Source organism: Stegostoma tigrinum, chromosome 6, assembly GCF_030684315.1.
Source record: "Stegostoma tigrinum isolate sSteTig4 chromosome 6, sSteTig4.hap1, whole genome shotgun sequence".
Classification (NCBI taxonomy): Eukaryota; Metazoa; Chordata; class Chondrichthyes; order Orectolobiformes; family Stegostomatidae; genus Stegostoma; species Stegostoma tigrinum.
The window spans coordinates 71614232-71635409 of NC_081359.1; the positions used below are offsets into that span (position 1 = coordinate 71614232).

General features: G+C 41.5%; 1 protein-coding gene across 2 annotated transcripts in view; it reads left to right on the forward strand.

Annotated features, from left to right (window-relative positions):
• Nucleotides 1-1133: 1133 nt before the first annotated feature.
• Nucleotides 1134-21178, forward strand: part of fdx1 (ferredoxin 1) — a 31461-nt gene continuing 11416 nt past the window's right edge. The window contains exons 1-2 of one of the 2 annotated variants that reach the window (XM_048533504.2): nt 1134-1544; nt 8665-8789. In XM_048533504.2, the coding sequence (XP_048389461.1) occupies nt 1375-1544; nt 8665-8789 (295 nt within the window). In that variant the 5' untranslated portion in view covers nt 1134-1374. Of the gene's footprint in view, nt 1545-7554; nt 7578-8664; nt 8790-21178 lie in introns of those variants that run through there. The other variant, XM_048533505.2, reaches the window with a different exon arrangement.

Consider the following 21178-nt stretch of genomic DNA (forward strand, 5'->3'; position numbering starts at 1 on the left):
GTTACAGGGGCTAAGGAGCCTGGAGATTTGTATTTGAGGTGTTTGGGATCAGTGTGGGTCAGTTAATAGTTACTTAGGAATTAGACTGTGTATGTAATTGTTGAACTTTTCCTGAATAACTATTTTACTTAATTTCATTGGAATCATCCAAAGTCTTCATTCAGAGGGTTCCAGGCATGAGTTGCCCCTTTTTTAATTTGAAAAAATATACTTTACTCCAGTTTCCTTCCACAGTCCAAAGATTCGCAGGTTAGGTGGATTGGCCATGCTAAATTGCCCTGTAATATCCAGGGATGTATAGGTTAGTTGGATTAGCCACATGAAGTGCAGGGTTACAGAGACAGGATAGAGGGGTGAGTCTGGGTGGGATGCCCTTTCAAAGGTTAGCATGGACGTGTCAGGCTGTATGGCCTGTTTCCACACTGTATTGATACTATGATGATTTTAAATGCTCATCCAGGTGCTTCTTAAATGTTGCAAAAGTACCTGCTGCCATTACCCTCCCAAGCTTACCCTCCATTTTTCTACAACCCTTTTTTACTACCATATTTTAATTTCTGCTCAGTCTAACAGCTCTGCAATGAGACAGCTTTCTGCTCCCCTAATTGGTTTGTGGCTCTGATTCCTGATTGGCCTTACCATAGGAATGCTCTGGTTAGCTAAATAAGCACATGATCCAGTCAATGCGATAACAAAGTGTGGAGCTGGATGAACACAGCAGGCCAAGCACCCTTCTCTCTGATGAAGGGTCCAGGCCCGAAACGTCAGCTTTTGTGCTCCTGAGATGCTGCTTGGCCTGCTGTGTTTATCCAGCCTCACATTTTATTATTAAGGTGTAGAGCTGGACGCACCCAGCAGGCCGAGGAGCAAGAAAGCTCACGTTTCAGGGCTAGACCTTTCTTCAGAAAGAAAATGGTCTCAGATTCTCCAGCATCGACACTTCCTACGATCTAGGGTGAAAACTCACTACCAATCAGAGCCTGAAACCCTGACCAATCAGAACACTCTAACCTTGGACCAATAAAAACACAGAAATGTTAACCAATCAGAGCCCTGAAGCGCCAACCAATCGGAATACTGAAACCTCAACCAATCAAGGCAAGTAATGCCAACCAATCAGGGCAGTGTGTAAAAGAAACGAGTGCACTGTGGATGTTGCAAATAAGAAAAAAAACAGAAATTTACAGAGAAACCGGACGAGTCTGGCAGCACCGGTGGAGAGTGAAACAGAGTAATGTTTCGGCGTCAGTGATCCTTGTTGAGAACTCAGATCAAAGAAATGCGGTCAATGAGCTCACCCCATTGGCCGCCGTGACGTCAGTGGGAACCAGTCGGGGTCAATCCCTCGACATTAAGTGAACGTTCAACAGCAACATGGCGGTGCCTGGATGCCGGCGCTTTTTTATTACCCCATTTGTCCTATTTAGGCGGTTATGTCACCCAGTATCTTCCAGGCTCAGGGACCCGAGGATTTCCCCGTGCGGTAACCATGATGCGGGCGTGTCGGTCCGACGTTTGCTGAGCACTAGCGCCCGATTACAGAGGTGAGAGATAATAAAATGTGAGGCTAGATGAACACAGCAGGCCCAACAGCATCTCAGGAGCATAAAAACTGATGTTTCGGGCCTAGACCCTCCTTCAGAGAGGGGGATGGGGTGAGGGTTCTGGAATAAATAGGGAGAGAGGGGGAGGCGGACCGAAGATGGAGAGAAAAGAAGATAGGTGGAGAGGAGAGTATAGGTGGGGAGGTAGGGAGGGGATAGGTCAGTCCAGGGAAGATGGACAGGTCAAGGAGTGGGATGAGGTTAGTAGGTTGGAGATGGAGGTGCGGCTTGGGGTGGGAGGAAGGGATGGGTGAGAGGAAGAACAAGTTAGGGAGGTAGAGACAGGCTGGGCTGGTTTTGGGATGTAGTGGGGGGAGGGGAAGAGCTGGGCTGGTTGTGTGGTGCGTTGGGGTGGAGGGGACGAACTGGACTGGTTTTGGGATGCGGTGGGGGAAGGGGAGATTTTGAAAAATATAATCCCAAAACCAGTCTAACCTGTCTCTGCCTCCCTAACCTGTTCTTCCTCTCACCCATCCCTTCCTCCCACCCCAAGCCGTACCTCCATCTCCTACCTACCAACTTCGTCCCACCTCCTTGACCTGTTAGTTTTCCCTGGACTGAGCTATCCCCTCCCTTCCTCCCCACCTATCTTCTTTTCTCGCCATCTTCGGTCCGCCTCCCCCTCTCTCCCTATTTATTCCAGAACCCTCACCCCATCCCCCTCTCTGATGAAGGGTCTAGGCCCGAAACGCCAGCTTTTATGCTCCTGGGCCTGCTGTGTTCATCCAGCCTCACATTTTATTATCTTGGATTCTCCAGCATCTGCGGTTCCCATTATTACAGAGGTGAGAGAGGCTGGGGCAACGGCAGTACAGAGCTGATGTGGGCCTCGGTAATGTTTGAGCAAAGAGGAAACGTGGTAACTCTGGAGATTATTGTGCACTGTGCAACAAAGGAGCTTTAATCTTTTAATTGTCTGCAGGTCTCCTATCATGTTGCTGTTGTGAGCTGGTGATTTGTAAATGGGAAGCGGGAGGATTATGTCAGATTTGTGGCAAAGCTTGTGTTGTACAAGGGCGGACAAAATCAGAACTCGCACGACTCCAGGTTATAGTCCAACAGGTTTATTAATGTACTATATACCTCTTGCTGTGTGACTTCTGATTATTGTCAAAGGTAGTAGCTATGTTGATATCCCAGTGAACGATTAGATATCACACTGAAATTCTTCTTGCCTCGGTTGGACATCAATATCATAAGGCTCAATTTGAAGAGTAAACTTCTGTACTTTGTACTTTGACATTACTTCCTTTGCAATATAAGTATAATTTTAATCAGGAACCGTTCTGGGAATTGGCATATAGGATTTGAAGGTTGTATTAAGATATGAAGAGGTCCAAATGTTTTAGTAAGTTATTAGGTGAGAATAAAACAATTCTGCATAATTTAGAATAATCTGTTGTTTGGTCATTTAAAATTTGAATCTTGCTGAAAAGTAGGATGTGTCACTGAATTTGCATGGGATTTTTCAATGCAAACACAGAATTGCCAAACTTCAAATGTTAACAATTTGTACTACAGGAGAAAAGGTTGCTGATCAGTTGGTAATTTGACTCTGAAAGTATTGCTTCATTTAAAATCAGTGAAATTAGAAAAGCAATTCACTTGCTCTTGCTAGAAGCAGTACACATTCATAAGTAGGGAATTGAAATAGCATGAGCTTTGTCATGTACTCATTTGAGTACACTGAAAAGTTTATCAGTCACCAATTATAACTCCATTATAGTTGCCATTACAATTTCCAAGGTGAAAAGATACCTTGGTACATCATCTTCAATTACAAGATTAGTTACTGTGTAATAATGTCACCAACACCGTGCTACCTTAGATACAGAATACATAGGTACAATCCTTTAGTTACAGAATAGAGCAATGAAGAAAAATAAGTTACATTACAGCGAAATATAGTATAACCATAGGTCGGAAAAACAAGAAGCAAAGTGTAAAAAAAAAATCACAGTTTCTCCACCCACTGCATCCCAAAACAAGTGCAACCTGTCTCTGCCTCCGCCTCCCTAACCTGTTCTTCCTCTCACCCATTCCCTTCCTCCCACCCCAAGCCGCACCTCCATCTCCTACCTACTAATCTCATCCCACCTCCTTGACCTGTCCGTCTTCCTTGGACTGACCTATCCCCTCCCTACCTCCCCACCTATACTCTCCTCTCCACCTATCTTCTTTTCTCTCCATCTTCAGTCCGCCTCCCCCTCTCTCCCTATTTATTCCAGAACCCTCACCCCAAACCCCTCTCTGAGGAAGGGTCTAGGCCCGAAACATCAGCTTTTATGCTCCTGAGATGCTGCTGGGCCTGCTGTGTTAATCCAGCCTCACATTTCATTATGTTGGATTCTCCAGCATCTGCAGTTCCCATTATCACATCACACTCTCCAAGGGCTGTTTTGCAGCAGGCCAGTGCATGGCGCCTCCACATGGTCTGACTGCTGGCTGCTGTCTCACTCTTGCACGGGGCCGCTGCCCCCACTCCCATTCCTGGCACACTGGTCACTGGCGTCCCTGCTCCGAGCCGCTGACCCCACTTCAGAGGTGGAGAGTCAGTGGCCAGATGTCCAAGGCTGAGAGCCTAGGAAGACAGAAGGGGAGAAGATAAGCCACAGAGTGAGGAAAAGAGGGGAAAGAATGGACGAGCACGAGCTGGAACATTGTACTCCTCCACCACCTTACTGGAAGACCAGTCTGATTCTTTTTGTTTGCAGAGAACACATTCAACCTTTGCACCTTTTTTCAATCATTCACATTTGTTGTGAACGTCACCACCAGGTGGAATCATGAGTGCACACAGCATTGAAGTGCACCATTACTGCAGAGCAGTGTCTGCAGCTACTTGTCACAAAAGCAGTGCTGTATGGAACAAAACAGATGGCATGCAGGACCAACTGGCACTGCCACCTCCACCCCAGGCTCAGACTAAGTTGGTGCCAGAGATAAGGATGGAGGAAGAGGGGAAGTGGCTGAGGTCAAAAAAGAACTTTCCTAAAAGGAAAGAGGCAATTTGAAGGATGAGCAAGCTGTGGCACTGACCACACAGGACATGGTGACAATCACAACTCATGCTGTGACGGACTCTGAAGCCTATTGTGGCTGGCTAGCATAATTGGCTCCATCAAAGTTCTACAGAGGGAATATGAGCTGCTAGGGGCTATTTCAGAAAGCAAAACTAAAAGGTGATGATCTCTGAATTATGGCTTGAGAGACAGCAAATTGGCACAAAGTCAAAAAGATTTAAAGAAGTAAATGTGTGGCTCAAAGTTTGGAGAAACTGGTTTGAATTCATGGCCGTTGGCACCAGTACTTGCAAATATGGGATCTGTTCTGATGTTACAGGCTCCATTTGAATCCTGCTGGGACCAGAGTCCTGGAAAATGCCATAACTAGGGCTGTAGATAGAGTTAAAACTAAATAATGGAGGAATGGGTTTGGTTCATCATAGAATTTCTACAGTGTGGAAATGGACCATTTGGCCCATTGAGTCCATGCTAACCCTCTGAAGAGGATCTCACCCAGTCCCAATCCCCCATCCTACCACTGTAACCCAGTATTTCCCATGGCTAATCCAAATAGCCTGCACATCCTAGACACTAATGGGTAATTTAGTATAGCTAATCCATTTATCCTAGACATCTTTGGAAGGAAACCGGAGCACTTGGAGGAAACCCACGCCGATGCAGGGAGAATGTGCAGACTCCGCACAGACAATTGCTTGAGGTAGAATCGAATCCAGGTCCCTGGTGCTGTGAGACTGCAGTGCTAACCACTGAACCACCACGCTGTCCCACTGAACCAATATGGGGGAAAATTTAAAAAATGAAAGATAAAGAAGACTATTACTAGAAAACGGGAGGGAACCGAATGTGTGAATGTCATATTGCGCCAAGGATTAAAAGAAGTGCAGGGGAATCTGCTAATAGAAATAGAGCTTTGTATCTTAATTCACAAAGCACTTGGAATAAGTTAGACAAATTGATGTGAATAGAGGTAAATTAATATGATCTCACCATCATTACAGAAACATGATTACTCAGAACAAAGCTGAGAACTTAACATTCAGGGACATTGCCATCCCAAATGTCTTTCCAGAAAGCCCAAAGGTGATGGAGTAGCAATTTAAAAGATGAAATGAGGACAGTTGTGAAAGGCAATCTCGGCTTGGATGATTTGGTGAAAATTTTTTTAATTTAAAAAAAACACCACAAGAAAAAGAAGGCATTGGTAGCAGTTGAATGCAGACCCCCACCCCAAAAAGTAGCCACTCTGTCAGAAAAGCTAGAAGTCCACAAGTAGCATTCAAAAAGAATAGAGCAATAATTGTTGGGGATAATGGGAACTGCAGATGCTGGAGAATCCAAGATAATAAAATGTGAGGCTGGATGAACACAGCAGGCCAAGCAGCATCTCCAAGATAATTGTTGATGCCTTTAAGCTTAATGTTGGTTGGGTTAATAAATTGGAAAGATTAGTTAGATCAGCAAATTCATATGCATTAGGGATAGTTTCCCACAGCAATATATTATGGAGCCTCTTCACGTCACTTGCTGAGACCTGGACGGTGGCTGTTGGCACTGTCAGTCCCAGTATGGGTGGATTTAAGTGTGATGATATGGGCACTGTTGCTTGTGTTCCAGCCTGGAGGAGATTTGGCTCTAGGATGCCTGATCCTGTGGTCTTTACCACCTTTTGCCCAATAATCCTTCCTAGAGTGGCCTGACCTTTTTGCAATTTAAACATTTACTCCTGCCTCCTTCTCTACACTCCTTGGCCTTGTGCCCTTTCCTGCTGTGGTTGTAACATTCCAGACCTGTTTCTTTTGATTTGTGAAGTCCTTGTACAGAGATCTGCAGGGACAGAGTCCTTGTGTATATCACTACCTGCAAGCTGCTTACCATCTGACTTGGAAAAATGTTTTTTCAGTATCACTGGGTCAAAATCCTGGACCTGAATGGATTGTGACTCTAAAGAAAGTAGTACTGTATCATCATGTCAACGGTAGTTGGAGATGATAATACTGACCGCATCCTATGAACTAATATAAAAATTTAAGTTGAGATAGATAGGTACATATCATCTTGATAACTGGAAGAATGAAAGATTATGGGGAAAGTGCAGGAAGGTGGACTTGAGATGTCAGATCACTCATGAGCCTGTTGAGTGGCAGAGCAGGTTTGAGAAGCTGAACTGCCTACTGCTGTTTCTCATTCTAACAGCATTGTGTATGTGTACCATTTGAATTACAGCAGTTCAAGAAGGCTGCTCATTGCCAGCTTCTAAAGTAGCATTAGAAATGCAGAATTTTTCTACTAATGTTGCCCAGTTCCCTGTAAAAGAATAGGCATGTTCCCTCCCGCTATTCAAAGGTTTCAAATTGTTTATTAATGCCTTGTTGTACATTCAGTTGCCAACAAGTGAATGAAAGCAGACAAAAAGATTGTGTGCTGACATTTCATAGCAAGACTGTACATTCCCTTTTTGTTTAAGATGCATACATGTTGTCAGAGCTTTAACATCTCAAGTCTGTATGATCCATTTATTTGCCATTACAATTTCTTCTGTGTTTTCATTAATGTCTTTATCATTCTAAAAGAATTAAAAGGAATATGGGTCAGCTTTGGTGTAATGTTGCCTCTAACTTCCAGAATGTTTAAAGGCTCAGTTCTTCTTGGTTGTGCTCTGGATGAGATCTTATGCACATCAGGTGATGAATGTTAAACATCTAATGGCTTTGTTTGAAGAATAGTGTGCTAGCATTATTTATCCTTCCACCAGTCCCCCAAGGTTATCTGTTCAACTATTTTTTAGGCAAGTTTCCAACAATTAAATCAATGTAAATTGACTGCCAAGTATCCAAGCCTCATTTCTATTTTTCAGTCAACTCATGGGCAACTGTATGGTTAGCGGTCTGACTTCTGGCTCTACCACTGAGCTTAGTTGGAATTTTTTTTCTTGAGAGAACATGGACAAGCAAGTATTAATGTTTCCAAAAGACAGTAATAACCGCCGATGCTAGTGTCAGAGATAAGAGTGGAGCTGGAGGAACACAGCAGGCAAGGCAGCATCAAAGGAGCAGGGAAGCTGACATTTTGGGTCAGGATCCTCCTTTTTCTGAAGAAGGATCCCAATCTGAAACATCAGCTTTCTTGCTCCTTTGATGCAGCCTGGCCTGTTGTGTTCCTCTAGCTCCACTCTTATTTATTTAATGCTTCCTAGTCCCGCAAGTTTACTAAAACCAACTCAATATTGCAGTGTGTAGCTGCCCTTATACAGACTACTACTTGGGTTGGTGACTCATGCTGTACCTCTCACCCGTTGCTGCTCTGGCAATTAACTGGGATATTGGAATTATACTACAGTATGTAAGACACTTCAAATTAATGAAAGTAGTGGGAATAGGCTGTTAAATACATGTCTTTTATTTTTAAGCTGCTGCCATTCCAGCCACATCAAATGGAAGGAGTTAATTTCATTCTGGATTCATTAGGAGAACATCGTCCAGTCAGAAACCTGGAAAGATTCGCCAAGTAGTTATTGGTTGTGTGTGCTTTTATGGCATGTCAGAATGTCTTTCTCCCACAGGTATCATAGCAAAATCTGTTCTTTGCCTTATCAAACATCTATACGTGCTGTTCCTAAAAGGATTGCTGGTTGACCAGGAGTGACAAGCCAGGGGATTTTTATTCTTGTTCCCTCCCTGTTCAGTTCTGTGTAGCATTCAGCAATGAAGCTCTTTGTTACTTCTGTTTAACTATTCAGTAACACCAATGTTCTTTTAAAACTGCTTCAGGATATAAAATTGTAATTCTGTGAAGGTTTTATGATTTGTTGGTAAAAGTTATCTTGGTCTTTATTTTCAGCACTCAAATTGTTCAAAATGTTGTCTTATTTTGGTTTGATTATCTTCATAATCATAAAAACCTAACCTATAATATGATACAAATTCTTTTCACTTTAACACACATGAAAATCATTTCTTTTTACTGGCAGAAAGTGAACTTAGTTATTCAACTTCAGTCTGCAAAATAAACTTACTTATCTTGTCCTTATTTTACAGTTCAAAGGATAAAGTATCTGTTGATTTTATCAACCGTGATGGAGAGAAGCTTAAAGCAGAAGGAAATGTAGGAGATTCTCTTTTAGATGTTGTTGTTGATAATAACTTGGACATCGATGGTTTTGGTAAGTATTTTTTTAAATTCACCAGTATTATATAACTATGATCTGAAAAACATAATTCCTATGCCATGACCCTTGTTTAAGAACTGTTTTCCATTCAAGTGGAAAAAAACTTTGTTATAAATGTTGGCAACATTTTTGTGAACTAATTGTTTTTTGTTTTCTTTGGAAAGCATATTTTGAACATATTCTCTGGAAAAAGTTGACAATTGAGGTGAATTCATAACCACTATATAATAGCTTGTACTTAGCTTGAAATGTAAGGTGAATAATTTTCTTTTTTTTTAAACATTTAAAAGCAATATCTTAATTCTTTTTTCTTCTGACTTAATCAACTTCAGATGGGTGATATTTCAATTGAAGAGTATTTTTTTGTATTAAAATTGTATTTCTAACTACAGTTAGACTTTTTTCAGTAGAAAAAGACTTCTTGACTGTGTAATTTTAAACTTTGGAACAAAAACAAATGTTGGTTGCTTATTTTTATTGTACCTATCCTTCTATTCCTCCCATATAAACTTTGTAGTTTCATGTACACGTGCTATTGTCAAAATGCACTATAATGCCAACTACAACGTTAATATAATTTCAACAACAGTACTTGTGCTCAGACTTACAAACTCTAACTTGAGTTCAATACTTAGAGATTATAACCTCTGTACCAGCTATTGCTAATTATTATCTTGTAATTCCACATGCACCTCCTCTAGTCTCATGTCTTATCTTTTTGTCCTGATATCTCTCTTTTTTGCTTTGTACCTTCGTTCTTTTTATTTGATTTTCCAGTTTCAAATATACCACAGAACCTCCAATTTCATTCTCATCACCCATTCCTCTTTACCCTACCTTTTTATATTTGCATATCTTTAACTTCTCTAATTTTTGGGGGGGGAGAAAAAGTTCATTAACCTGAAACATTGACTATAAAAGGAAAAACTGCAGGTGCTGGAAACCTGAAGCAAAAACAGAAAACACTGGAGAAAATTCAGCAGGTCTGGCACAAATTACAGGGTCACTGGACTCGATGTCAATTCTGTTTTCCTCTTTTTTAAAATGCTGCCAGATCTGCAAAGCTTCTCCAGCACTTTGTTTTTGTTTCTGAAGTATTAACTTTGTCCCCTGTGGATGTAAGTTTGCTCGCTGAGCTGGAAGGTTCATTTTCAGACGTTTCGTCACCAGTCTAGGTAACATCATCAGTGAGCCTCCGGTGAAGTGCAGGTGTTATGTCCCGCTTTCTATTTACATAACACCAGCACTTCACCGGAGGCTCACTGATTGATGTTACTTAGACTGGTGACGAAACGTCTGAAAACGAACCTTCCAGCTCAGCGAGCAAACTTACATCCAGAACCTCGACCTGAGCTACAAATCTTCTCAACTCGCTATGCTGCTGGAATTGCTGAATAATTCCACAATTCTTTTTATGATGAATACTGGTGTAAGTTCCTCAATGTTTGAGATAGGTATAATTCTTATTAGGAAATAATAACTTGTATGAATAGTAGGCAGCATGTAATTGGATAGGTTTCTTGTGTACCCCATTATCTTATTCAGATAATGCCATTTTTGTTCTCTGGCCTATATACAATGCCCAGAGAAATAATGGGAAAATTGACGCCCTCTAATTCATGTAAAAGTTCCTGAAAGGCACAGGTGTCCGTCTGACTAACCCACTTCTGAGTATACAGAATTCTATAGCCCTGACTCAGGAGGTGACACTTCTTGAAGCTGTGTTTCTCAAATTGTATTACAAATTCTTCAACCTGACAAGCCCCACTCATTGTTGTCAATGCCTGAATTTTATTCTAGCAAATCATTCAACTGTCTGCAGGAACATAAGTTAAAATTGTTCATTCAACTATGCACTGACACTGCGGAAGCAAACAGCTTCAACTGGCCTAAAATTGGACACAAATTATATAATCAGCAGTTAAGTGAATTTATTCAAGGCTAACTTGGCCTTTTAGAGGTGTATTGTCTCGTCTTTATTTGATATTGATAACTGAAGATTAGGGTACACACCAAGAAAAACTAGTTTAAAGAGATAGCAAGGACTGCGGATGTTAGAGTCAGCACCAACACAGTCCAGGCAGCATCAGAGGAGCAGGAAAGTTGTCATTTTGGGTCAGGACCCTTCTTCAGAAATGGGGACGGGGAAGGGAGCTGGGAAATAAATAGAGGAGGGTTGGGGGTGGGAATTGATAAGTGGGAAGATGAACAGGTTGTGTTAGGTCAAGGAGGTGGGAATGAGAGGGAAAGTTGGACATGAGAGGGAAAGTTGGACATGAGGGGGAAAGTTGGACATGAGGGGGAAAGTTGGACATGAGGGGGAAAGTTGGACATGAGGGGGAAAGTTGGACATGAGGGGGAAAGTTGGACATGAGGGGGAAAGTTGGACATGAGGGGGAAAGTTGGACATGGGATGAGTCCAGGGGGTGGGGAGATTTTAAAACTGTAAAATCCACGTTTAGGTCATCCGGCTGTAGGCTCCCGGGGGGGAATATGAGGTGTTGCTCCTACAGTTTTTGTGTGGTGTCATTGTGGGAGACATGGCAGTCTTTGAAATAGGAGGACATCTGGGATGCCCGTGAGTGGAATGCTCCATCTTGGGAGCAACTGCAATGGAGACAGAGGAATTGGGAGTACGGGATCACATTCTTGCAGGATGGTGGATGAGAGGAGGTGTTGTCCAGGTTGCTGTGGGAGTTAGTGGGCTTGAAATAGATGTCAGTTTCGAGGCGGTTGCCAGAGATGGCGATTGAGACATCCAGGAAGGAAAAGAAGGTATCGGTGATGGTCCAAGTGAATTTGAAGTTCGCATGAAAGGTGTTAGTAAAGTTGATGAACTGCTCAAGGCTTTGCCAATACAGTCATCAATGTAGCAGAGGAAGAGGTGAGGGATGGTGCCAGTGTAACAGCAGAAAAGGGACTGTTCCACGTATCCTATGAAGACGCAGGCTTAGCTTGGATCCCTGTGGATGCCCATGGCCGCCACCTTAGTCTGTAGGAAGGGGGAGGAGCTAATGGAGAAGTTGTTCAGGGTAAGGACAAAATATATCCTCCATGGTCTAGACTGCAGTAATTATCAAATCCGCTATTTGGGAAAATCCTGAAGTTCTTCTGTGATTGGGATATACTGTACCAGGATTATTTCCTATTTCTAGGTAAAAATACACACACTTTTTTAAAAGCATCCTCTTAAATATGTAGAATTCCAAAATGCCACAATTTTTTGAAAGTGTTGCTGACTTTATCTTGCTTACAGATAAAGATTGGTCCCTATTAGATACAGAATGGTAGTTAATCTCATTGTATTGGTAGATTTGCATACATTAGGCTGCTACTGTCCATGGCATCAGAACAACAATGAGAAATCTGTGTTTTAACTCCAGGAGGTTCATGAATCATTGATTTAATATCACAACATTTCTGCATTGGCAATCTTACCAGGACTCAGGATCCATACTGCTAATGCCAGACTGTGTGCCTTGGTGCTCCATACCTCATCTGATTTCAAGTTAAGATAACCACAATGCCTCATGCATACATTTACTTTGGAACTCTCTGCTTTGGAAAATTCCTTTTCTGCATCGCAGAAAGGAATAGTTTCAAATGTCAAAACCTATGTCTGGTGATCAAATGTAAATTTATAATAGCCCTTTTTGTCGCTATGTGCAATTTGTGCTCAAGTCAAAGCTGCTGCAGCTGCACTGCATTATTTTATGTAGATATGGTATTGCCATCCAGCAGCGAAACTTTGTTTTCTTTGGCTTGAAATGTTCCCAGACAATGGGTTACTGATTATTGAGATGATGTTCGGCAATGGTTGAATCAAGGCTGTTGGAGCATACAGTTAGCTGAGAGAAATTTGACACCTTGATACTTGGCAAATGTTCCCCAAATCAGCTTGCGCTGCAACCAATCACCGCTTGCTGTGAGCAATGTTTGCCCTAGTTCTATCCAGTTATGCCCTGATAATATAATTATGTAATTTCTGGAATATATTTTATAAATAAAACCCAAACCTCAACATACAGTAAATATGTTCAAAATATATTCCAGCTTGATCAGGACGTCATGCATGCCTGTAGATGTTGGGAGAAAATAGCTTCCAAATAATTTTCCACAGTTGAACAGTCTGTAAAACCACACTGCCTACGCTTATTCATTCACAGTAACTACTTTAGGTGAGACACCATTAGAATGGAATTCCGCATGCAATTCAGAAACTGCGGCTAGGATAAGGTGGTGTCTTCAGATGAGGACTTGAAAACTGAAGAAGTACTTTGCATGTCTGAAAACAACCTGTCTTTTGTGGAGACTTAACTGGTCTCTTCTAGACCATTAGATTTTTAAAAATTCCGTGTCTGTTAAGTAAACAGTAATTTAAGATGCCATAAATACTAAATCTCTTCATTCCCATTTTTAAAACTTAAGGAGGTTCCTAGAAGCACAAGATTGAATTTAATCTAAATTATTTGCATGCCAGCTGTAGCGAGAGAAGTTTACACTGCTAGACTAAATACAGGAATGCTGTCATAAAATTCTTTGGATCCCAGGCAAACCTTTATTTAGCGCTGCTGATTGTGTCTGATAGTACAGGATTTCTGAAGTTGATAGTCTCAATGTTTGCCACTAGGTGTTGCTCTAATAACAGTGCTACCTGTTAATTGCTGTTCATATAATTGAAGCTTTATTTGCTGTTAGTGACAGAAGCAGCGGGTTACATAGAACATAGAACATAGAAAAGTACAGCACAGTACAGGCCCTTCGGCCCACGATGTTGTGCCGTGGAATAATCCTAATCCAAAAATAAAATAACCTAACCTACATTCCCCTCAATTCACTGCTGTCCATGTCCAGCAGTCGCTTAAATGTCACTAAGACTCTTCTTCCACGACTACCACTGGCAAAGTATTCCATGCACTCACAACTCTCTGGGTGAAGAACCTCCCTCTGACATCTCCTCTATACCTTCCTCCTAACACCTTAAAACTATGACCCCTTGTGGCAGTCAATCCTGCCCTGGGGAAAGGTCTCTGGCTATCAACTCTATCCATACCTCTCATTACCTTGTACACCTCAATCAGGTCACCTCTCTTAATCAGGTCACCTCTCTTCCTCCTTCTCTCCAGAGAGAAAAGTCCGAGCTCAGTCAACCAGTCCAGGCAGCATCCTGGTAAACCTCCTTTGCACCCTCTCCAAAGCCTCCACATCTTTCCTATAATAGGGCGACCAGAACTGGACACAATATTCCAAGTGTGGTCTCACCAGGGTTTTGCAGAGCTGCAGCATAACCTCACAGCTCTTAAACTCGAATCCCCTGTTAATGAAAGCCAAAACACCATATGCTTTTCTTAACAACCTTATCCAACTTGGTGGCAATGTTGAGGGAGCTATGCACTTGAACACCAAGATCCCACTGTTCCTCCACACTGCTGAGAATCCTGCCTTTAATCCTATATTCAGCATTTAAGTTCGACCTTCCAACATGCATCACTTCGCATTTATCCAGGTTGAACTCCGTCTGCCATTTCTCAGCCCAGCTCTGCATTCTGTCAATGTCTTGCTGAAGTCTGCAGTAGCCCTCGATACTATCGACGGCACCTCCAACCATTGTATCATCAAACATACTAATCCACCCCTCAACCTCCTCATCCAAGTCATTTATAAAAACTACAAAGAGCAGAGGCCCAAGAACAGAGCCCTGTGGGACACCACTCAGCACTGACCTCCACGCAGAATACTTACCATCTACAATCACTCTCTGCCTCCTGTCAGCCAACCAATTCTGAATCCAGACAGCCAAATCACCCTGTATCCCATTCCTCCTGACTTTACGAATGAGCCTGCCATGGAGAACCTTATCAAATGCCTTGCTGAAGTCCATGTACACCACATCCACCGCTCGACCCTCGTCAACCTGTCTCGTGACTTCCTCAAAGAACTCAATAAGATTTGTAAGGCATGAACTGCCCCTCACAAAGCCATGCTGACTCCCTTTAATCACGCTATGCTTTTCCAAATAGTCATAAATCCTATCCCTCAGAATTCTTTCCAAAACCTTGCTGACCACAGACATAAGACTGACTGGTCCCAGTCAGTATCCATACTGTTGAAATGCCTTCCTACAGAGTGACTGACTTTATCAACTTCTAAACAGATGTAGCCTCACAAACGCAGAGGGCTACTGGGTTAATTTCCAAAGTTAAATTCCACCAAACTTAGAGTGTCATGGACTGGGCACATCAAGGCACCAACAGAGAACTCAGTCAGCTTCATGAACAGGGAGGAGCACCATTCAATAAGTGTGCATAAGTTTTGCATCCTTGTGAAAATTTTACTGCACATCTGTGCATGCTTTCCAGGAAGGTTCCAGGATAACTGTATATTCTTCAAGTCAAGACTACCTCAGCTATTTTACCCCATGCTTTCATTACATGGATGGACTCCAGTCACTAAGAGCTGTCAGATATAAAGGTAGCTTCAAACTCTACTTTGGGATCCACAAAGCCTCAGCTCATTGATAACAAGAGCCAACACTACACTAGGACTTTCACTAACCAGGTCACAGCCCTAATAAAATGTAAATTCCAGCGGTCTGACTGTTCTGGTGGAGCTCTTGAATACTCACCCACTGAACTGTTCTGCAGACCCAATATGGGCTAAATGCTGCAGCCAAGGACTGGCTCTTGAAGACAAAGAGGATGACAGAGGCCCCACATTTTTGGAAGAGGAAGAATAAGGCAAAATAGGATGGAGAGAAGAAAGTGGATAAGAAGGGTAAGGGGAATCCAGGCCAAGGAGGCTGAAACATGGGTGGGGAATGCAGTCTTGCTGCAAGGCATGCCAGGAAATGTGCCAAGAAGTTCATGCAGGATGAGATTGTTGCAAGGGACCACCTGATTCAATAGTAATTCAGCTGAGAGATCCTGGAGTAAATGGCGATTGAACACATCATTGCTACAGGATGAAAGTTTAGCCATTCCCATTACAGGATGGAAATGAAACTAATATCATTCCCAACACATCTGGATATTTAGAAGGTCTACCCACAGCCTTGGTGAGAATTTGTTGACATCTGTGTAGAAAGTAACTAACAGTTAAATGTTAATAATGTATAAAGCATGCCTAAATGACATAAATCAATTTTATTATTTTAAAATTCTCATCTATCCAAATGTTCTCGGCACCACAATCCAATCAGCCTTCTAACAGATGCAGTGCCCTGCAAATATAGGCACTCCCATGCGGTGTTCCCCTTGCTGCTTAGCAGACCGAGGCAACTTGTTCATGGTTACACCTGTGGGGACCAGGGCAGCCAGCCTTGCTGTCCAGGGACTCTTTGGGACCTGTCCTGCAACTGCACTGCCGAATCTCCACAAAGGAAGTTACCATTATTAGTCCCCTTCACAGATACTACCCCTGGCAGAGGATTCAAAGAAGCCAAGCAAGGTATCAAAGTATTTCTGTTCGGGTATGAAATCCTATGAAGCCAATTCAGTGATGTTTCTGAATATCTTTCTCCATAAGTAAACAAATTGGGCACAAAGAAAATTTGATGCTCTCCGTACATAATGTAAAAAAGAAATGTTTGTATGTTCTGATTGTGGAGGAAAAAAAATCATTAGTACGTCTGGAAATGTGCATAGATACACAACTGAATCTGAAGCCCATTATCGCAACATTCAAGGATATGGGACAAGTGCAAAAAAATTGGGATTAGTGCACTTTCAGTGGCAGTTATGTCAGTGAAGACTCAATGGGCCGAAGGGTCTTTTCTGCTCTGTATGAATTTAAATTGGAACAAGTCACAAATTCCACTTTGCAGATAACACAATCAGCGCTGATGAATGTTTTACTCACTATTGTATCACGACATTCTAGTAACTCAATGGATAGATTTCAAATAAACATACTCACCCTCGAACCATATTGTCTAATACGGCTATAGGTTTACCCCCGAAATCTGAATATGCACATAATGAAAACTGTTTGTCATTTGACCCGAAACATTAATTCTGCTTTTTGTCCGCTGATTCTGCAAAGGCTGGTGAGTTTTTCCAGCAATTTGTTTAATTTTGATTTCAAGCATGAAGTTTTTTTTTAACCCTCTAGGAATGTGTCCGATTATGAACAAATAAAAATGAAGATTTTGGGAAAGATGAATGTTTTTAATATATTGCACCAACATAGACTAAGGGTCAGCATGTTAAGTGTTTAAAATTATAAAAGGTTGGGATTGCAGTGTTAGAGGCAGCCGTTTCTAGTATTTGAGTCCATTTGAAGGGCTATACTTCCAAAACGATACCTAAAAATGATAAAACAGTGTAGAACGTTTTGTGGAATTCGAGACCATAGAATTTACTTCCAAGGACTGTCACCATTCATTATTAGATAAATAGATAAAGAAAAGGAATTTTCAAAAAATGAGTAGGGCAGGTAAAAGTGATTTTAGGATAAATGCTGACATTGACTGGTTGGGTTGAATGGCTTTCTCAATGGTTTGACATCTATCTTGCTACACACACTGCAGTAAAAGGTTGCTGCTGGGAAATGATTTTTGCTAAGAAACCTTTGCATTAGATCGTAATAAGCAATGCACCACTTTAGCCATTGACAGTCACCACTGTTTATAGTGGGCACCTTCATTTGAATGGGATATGTAATAGAAAAATGCTTTTATGTACTGCAGACCATTATTGATATGTGGTCATATTTGCTTGTAGTTCTTAGTACACTGCATGATACTAGTCAAAGAAGCAAACATTTATTTAAAGTGCTTTCTGAAATCCATAGTTCAATTCTCCTGCAATTGTTATTTTAATAAATAGTGATATTTTCTCATTCTCCTTTTCAACCTGAATATCCTAACTTTGTTCTTATTGATTTACTGACTTCTTTTTTGCACATCATCCATGTAATTAATTTTCATTCCCAGCTTTTGGCCAGTAATCAGTAGGAAGAAGATAGAAGAGCAAATTTTAGATAGCTGCAACAGCTGTAGAAATAGAGGACTTCTATTATCAAAAAAGATGAAGAAAGCATATTGTGAAGGGAAAAGTGGAGGTACAATTCCTGAAATGTATACAAGAGAACTTTCTGGATCATTGTTTTCAGCTCACTGAGGAAAGAAACTAAGTTAGTTCTGGGGAATAAAGTGAGCAAGTAGGATATCTTTTAGTTGAAGAGCATTTGAGGAAACAATCAGATATTAGAAAGAAAAAGACTTGCTAAGTAGAGTGCCTTTCATTACCATCTGTCATCTCAACTGTAGAACCAAAAACTATTTTTGAACCGTACTTACTGTTAAACTAGAAATCTGGCAGCTAACTTACACAAAACAAAGCCCCCTCCAAGTTAGGAGATGATGACCAGATAATCAGTCATCGTTTTGTTGATTGAAAAATAAATATTGACCAGGACAGTGTAAATAACTTGAGTTCATCTTCAGAACAAGGATGGCATCTTTCATATTCTTCTAAGAGAACAGAAAATGCTTCACTTTTCATGGTTCATGTAAAATAGAGCCCCCTTGCCCATGCAGCACTTCCTTCGTATTGCAGAGTGACAATTTGGATTGTAACTCGGGAACCCTGCAGAGGGACTTCAAAGATTTAACACAGTGACTCGGGCAACCGGGCCATTGGTGGCATTCCCTTTTCAGAGGAAAAGGGACAGGGTTGAGGTCAAGACCCTGAAATCTCGCTGAGAGTGAAGCTGACTCACCACCATTGCCTTAAATTCAATAAGACAAGCAGCAAATGATCACCTTGACAGTGACACTTCCTCTTAATGAAAGAAAAGGGAAATGATTATTAGCACAAAAAATCCAGACACATTATTTAAAGGTAATAGTTTAGAAATAGCTAATTTTTAAGTGGTTCCAATAAAATTGAAATCAAAAGAACTTCAGATGCTGTAACTCAGAAACAAAAACAGGAATTGCTGGAAAAGCTCAGCTGTTCTGGCAGCATCCATGGCGAGAAATCAGGACGTTTTGGGTCGAGTGAAAGGCTCCAAGGAGGGGTCGTGCGACCCGAAACCTCAACTCTGATTTCAGTCCACAGATGCTGCCAGATCTGCTGAGCTTTACCAGCAATTATATTGAAAACAAAACATATATTATTTTGAATATGTATAATCTCTTAATTTTGCTTGATTTAAATGTCTCAGCAAATTGTAATTGGTCTTAAAAATCAGCATATCTATTGAGAAATATGACTACAACATGTATATGCAAAGATATTTTAATCTATTTTTAAGTGAATAATATGCTATTAAAAATATTGCAATATATTCTTGTACATACTAATTTGAATAGTTGGTGGTACTTGGACAGCCAGATACTGAACTATTTAGTAGCTATGTTTTTATTTAGAACATAGAACAATACAGTGCAGAACAGGCCCTTCGGCCCTCAATGTTGCGCCAACCTGTGAACTAATCTAAGCCCATCCCCCTACACTATCCCATCATCCATATGCTTATCCAAGGACTGTTTAAATGCCCCGAATGTGGCTGAGTTAACTACATTGGCAGGCAGGTCATTCCACACCCTTACTGCTCTGAGTAAAGAACCTGCCTCTGACATCTGTCTTAAATCTATCATCCCTCAATTTGTAGCTATGCCCCCTCGTACAAGCCGATGTCATCTTCCTAGGAAAAAGACTCTCACTGTCCACCCTCTCTAATCCTCTGGTCATCTTGTATGTCTCTATTAAATCCCCTCTTAGCCGCCTTCTCTCCAATGAGAACAGACCCAAGTCCCTCCGCCTTTCTTCATAAGACCTTCGCTCCAGACCAGGCGACATCCTGGTAAATCTTCTCTGCACCTTTTCCAATGCTTCCACATCCTTCCAATAGTGAAATCTGCAATATGTACTAAAATGGTGTGTATGAGATTATACTCTCCCTTAAAGCAGTCCAAATTTGAAATAGTAACAGGAGTCAAAGTAGCTTTTCTTCATTTTATGAATCCAGTTTGTAAGTCACCATGAGGCACTACAAGGGACCGGCTGCTGGAACAGCTGTGTTCTGAGAGCAAGGAATTTAATTCTCCTTTTGGCCTTGCTACTAGCTTGCAGAATCTGAAAATGAAAAGTAAACTTGTCCGCAAAGTGGAAAACATGCTAAGACTCTTTATCCATGCACTGGATGCATCACCTCAACCTGCTGTAATTTTAAAACAAAACTATAGCATTAAAGATAAGTGATTGGCTAGAGTAACCTTGCCTTGATCAAATATGCATGTCAGCATTTCATGAATAATCTATGAAGGCTAACCACCTTGCTTAGAATCTTCTCATCAGATTCCAAAAAAGGTAGAATGAAGTTCATGGACATGTGAAATAAAAGGAATGAGTAAAATTGCTGATGTTCAAATACTCCAAGTCATCTCTGTAGGAGTTTCTAAAGCTTGTGTCCAAGGCCCAACCTTCAATCAGCTGTTTCTTCAAAGACCATCCCTCCATCATAAGGTCAGAATTGGGGGTGTTCAGAATCATTCATGACCTTACTGTTGCCAGGATCGGAGGGTTTGAGCTTGTAGAAGTTTATAAAATGAGGAGCATGGATAAGATGAATCGTGTTACGAAGCGGAGGAAGGTTGAACCCTCTGTTAATTAAACCGGAACACAAACCCCAATTGGAGCCTTCCTGCTCCACTGATGCTCCTTGGCCTGCTGCGTTCATCGAGCTCTGCACTTTGTTACCCTAATCTGTTATGATGGGAGTAGAGATTCCCTTCTCATAATTACCCTTGAAACACCCAGAGAAGTTCACCTTTCCCCTCGTAATCCTTTACAGATTTTTCTAAGTGGTTAGAAAACAGGAAATTGCTGAACTTTACTTCATAAGCCACAAGTATTTATTTATTTAATTACCTACGATAGGGGAGACCTAAAATAGAAGCCATAGATTTAAGGTGAGGGGAAAGATTTGAAAGGGACCTAAGGGGCAATTTTTTATTTACACAGAAGGTGGTGTGTGTATCAAGTGAACTGCCAGAGAAAGTGATGGAGGCTGTTACAATTACAACATTTAAAAGGCATCTGGATGGGTATATGAATAGGAAGGGTTGAGAGAGATTGGGGCCAAATGCTGGCAAATGGGGCCAGATTAATTTATGGACAAGTTGGACTGACTGGTCTTTTTCTGTGCTGTACACCTGTGACTCTATGACCTTCTGTAGCAGCCATGCAAGACCTGAACAGTATCCAGGCTTGGTCTGAAAATTGTGCCTGGCATTTGTGTGATGTAAATGACTATCTCCTCTAAAAGACAACCTGCCTGCTGCCCCAATGACATCACCATCACTGAATCCCCCACTGTCAATATCCTGGAGCTTACTGTTAACCAAGAACTGAACTACACTTGCTATATAAATACAA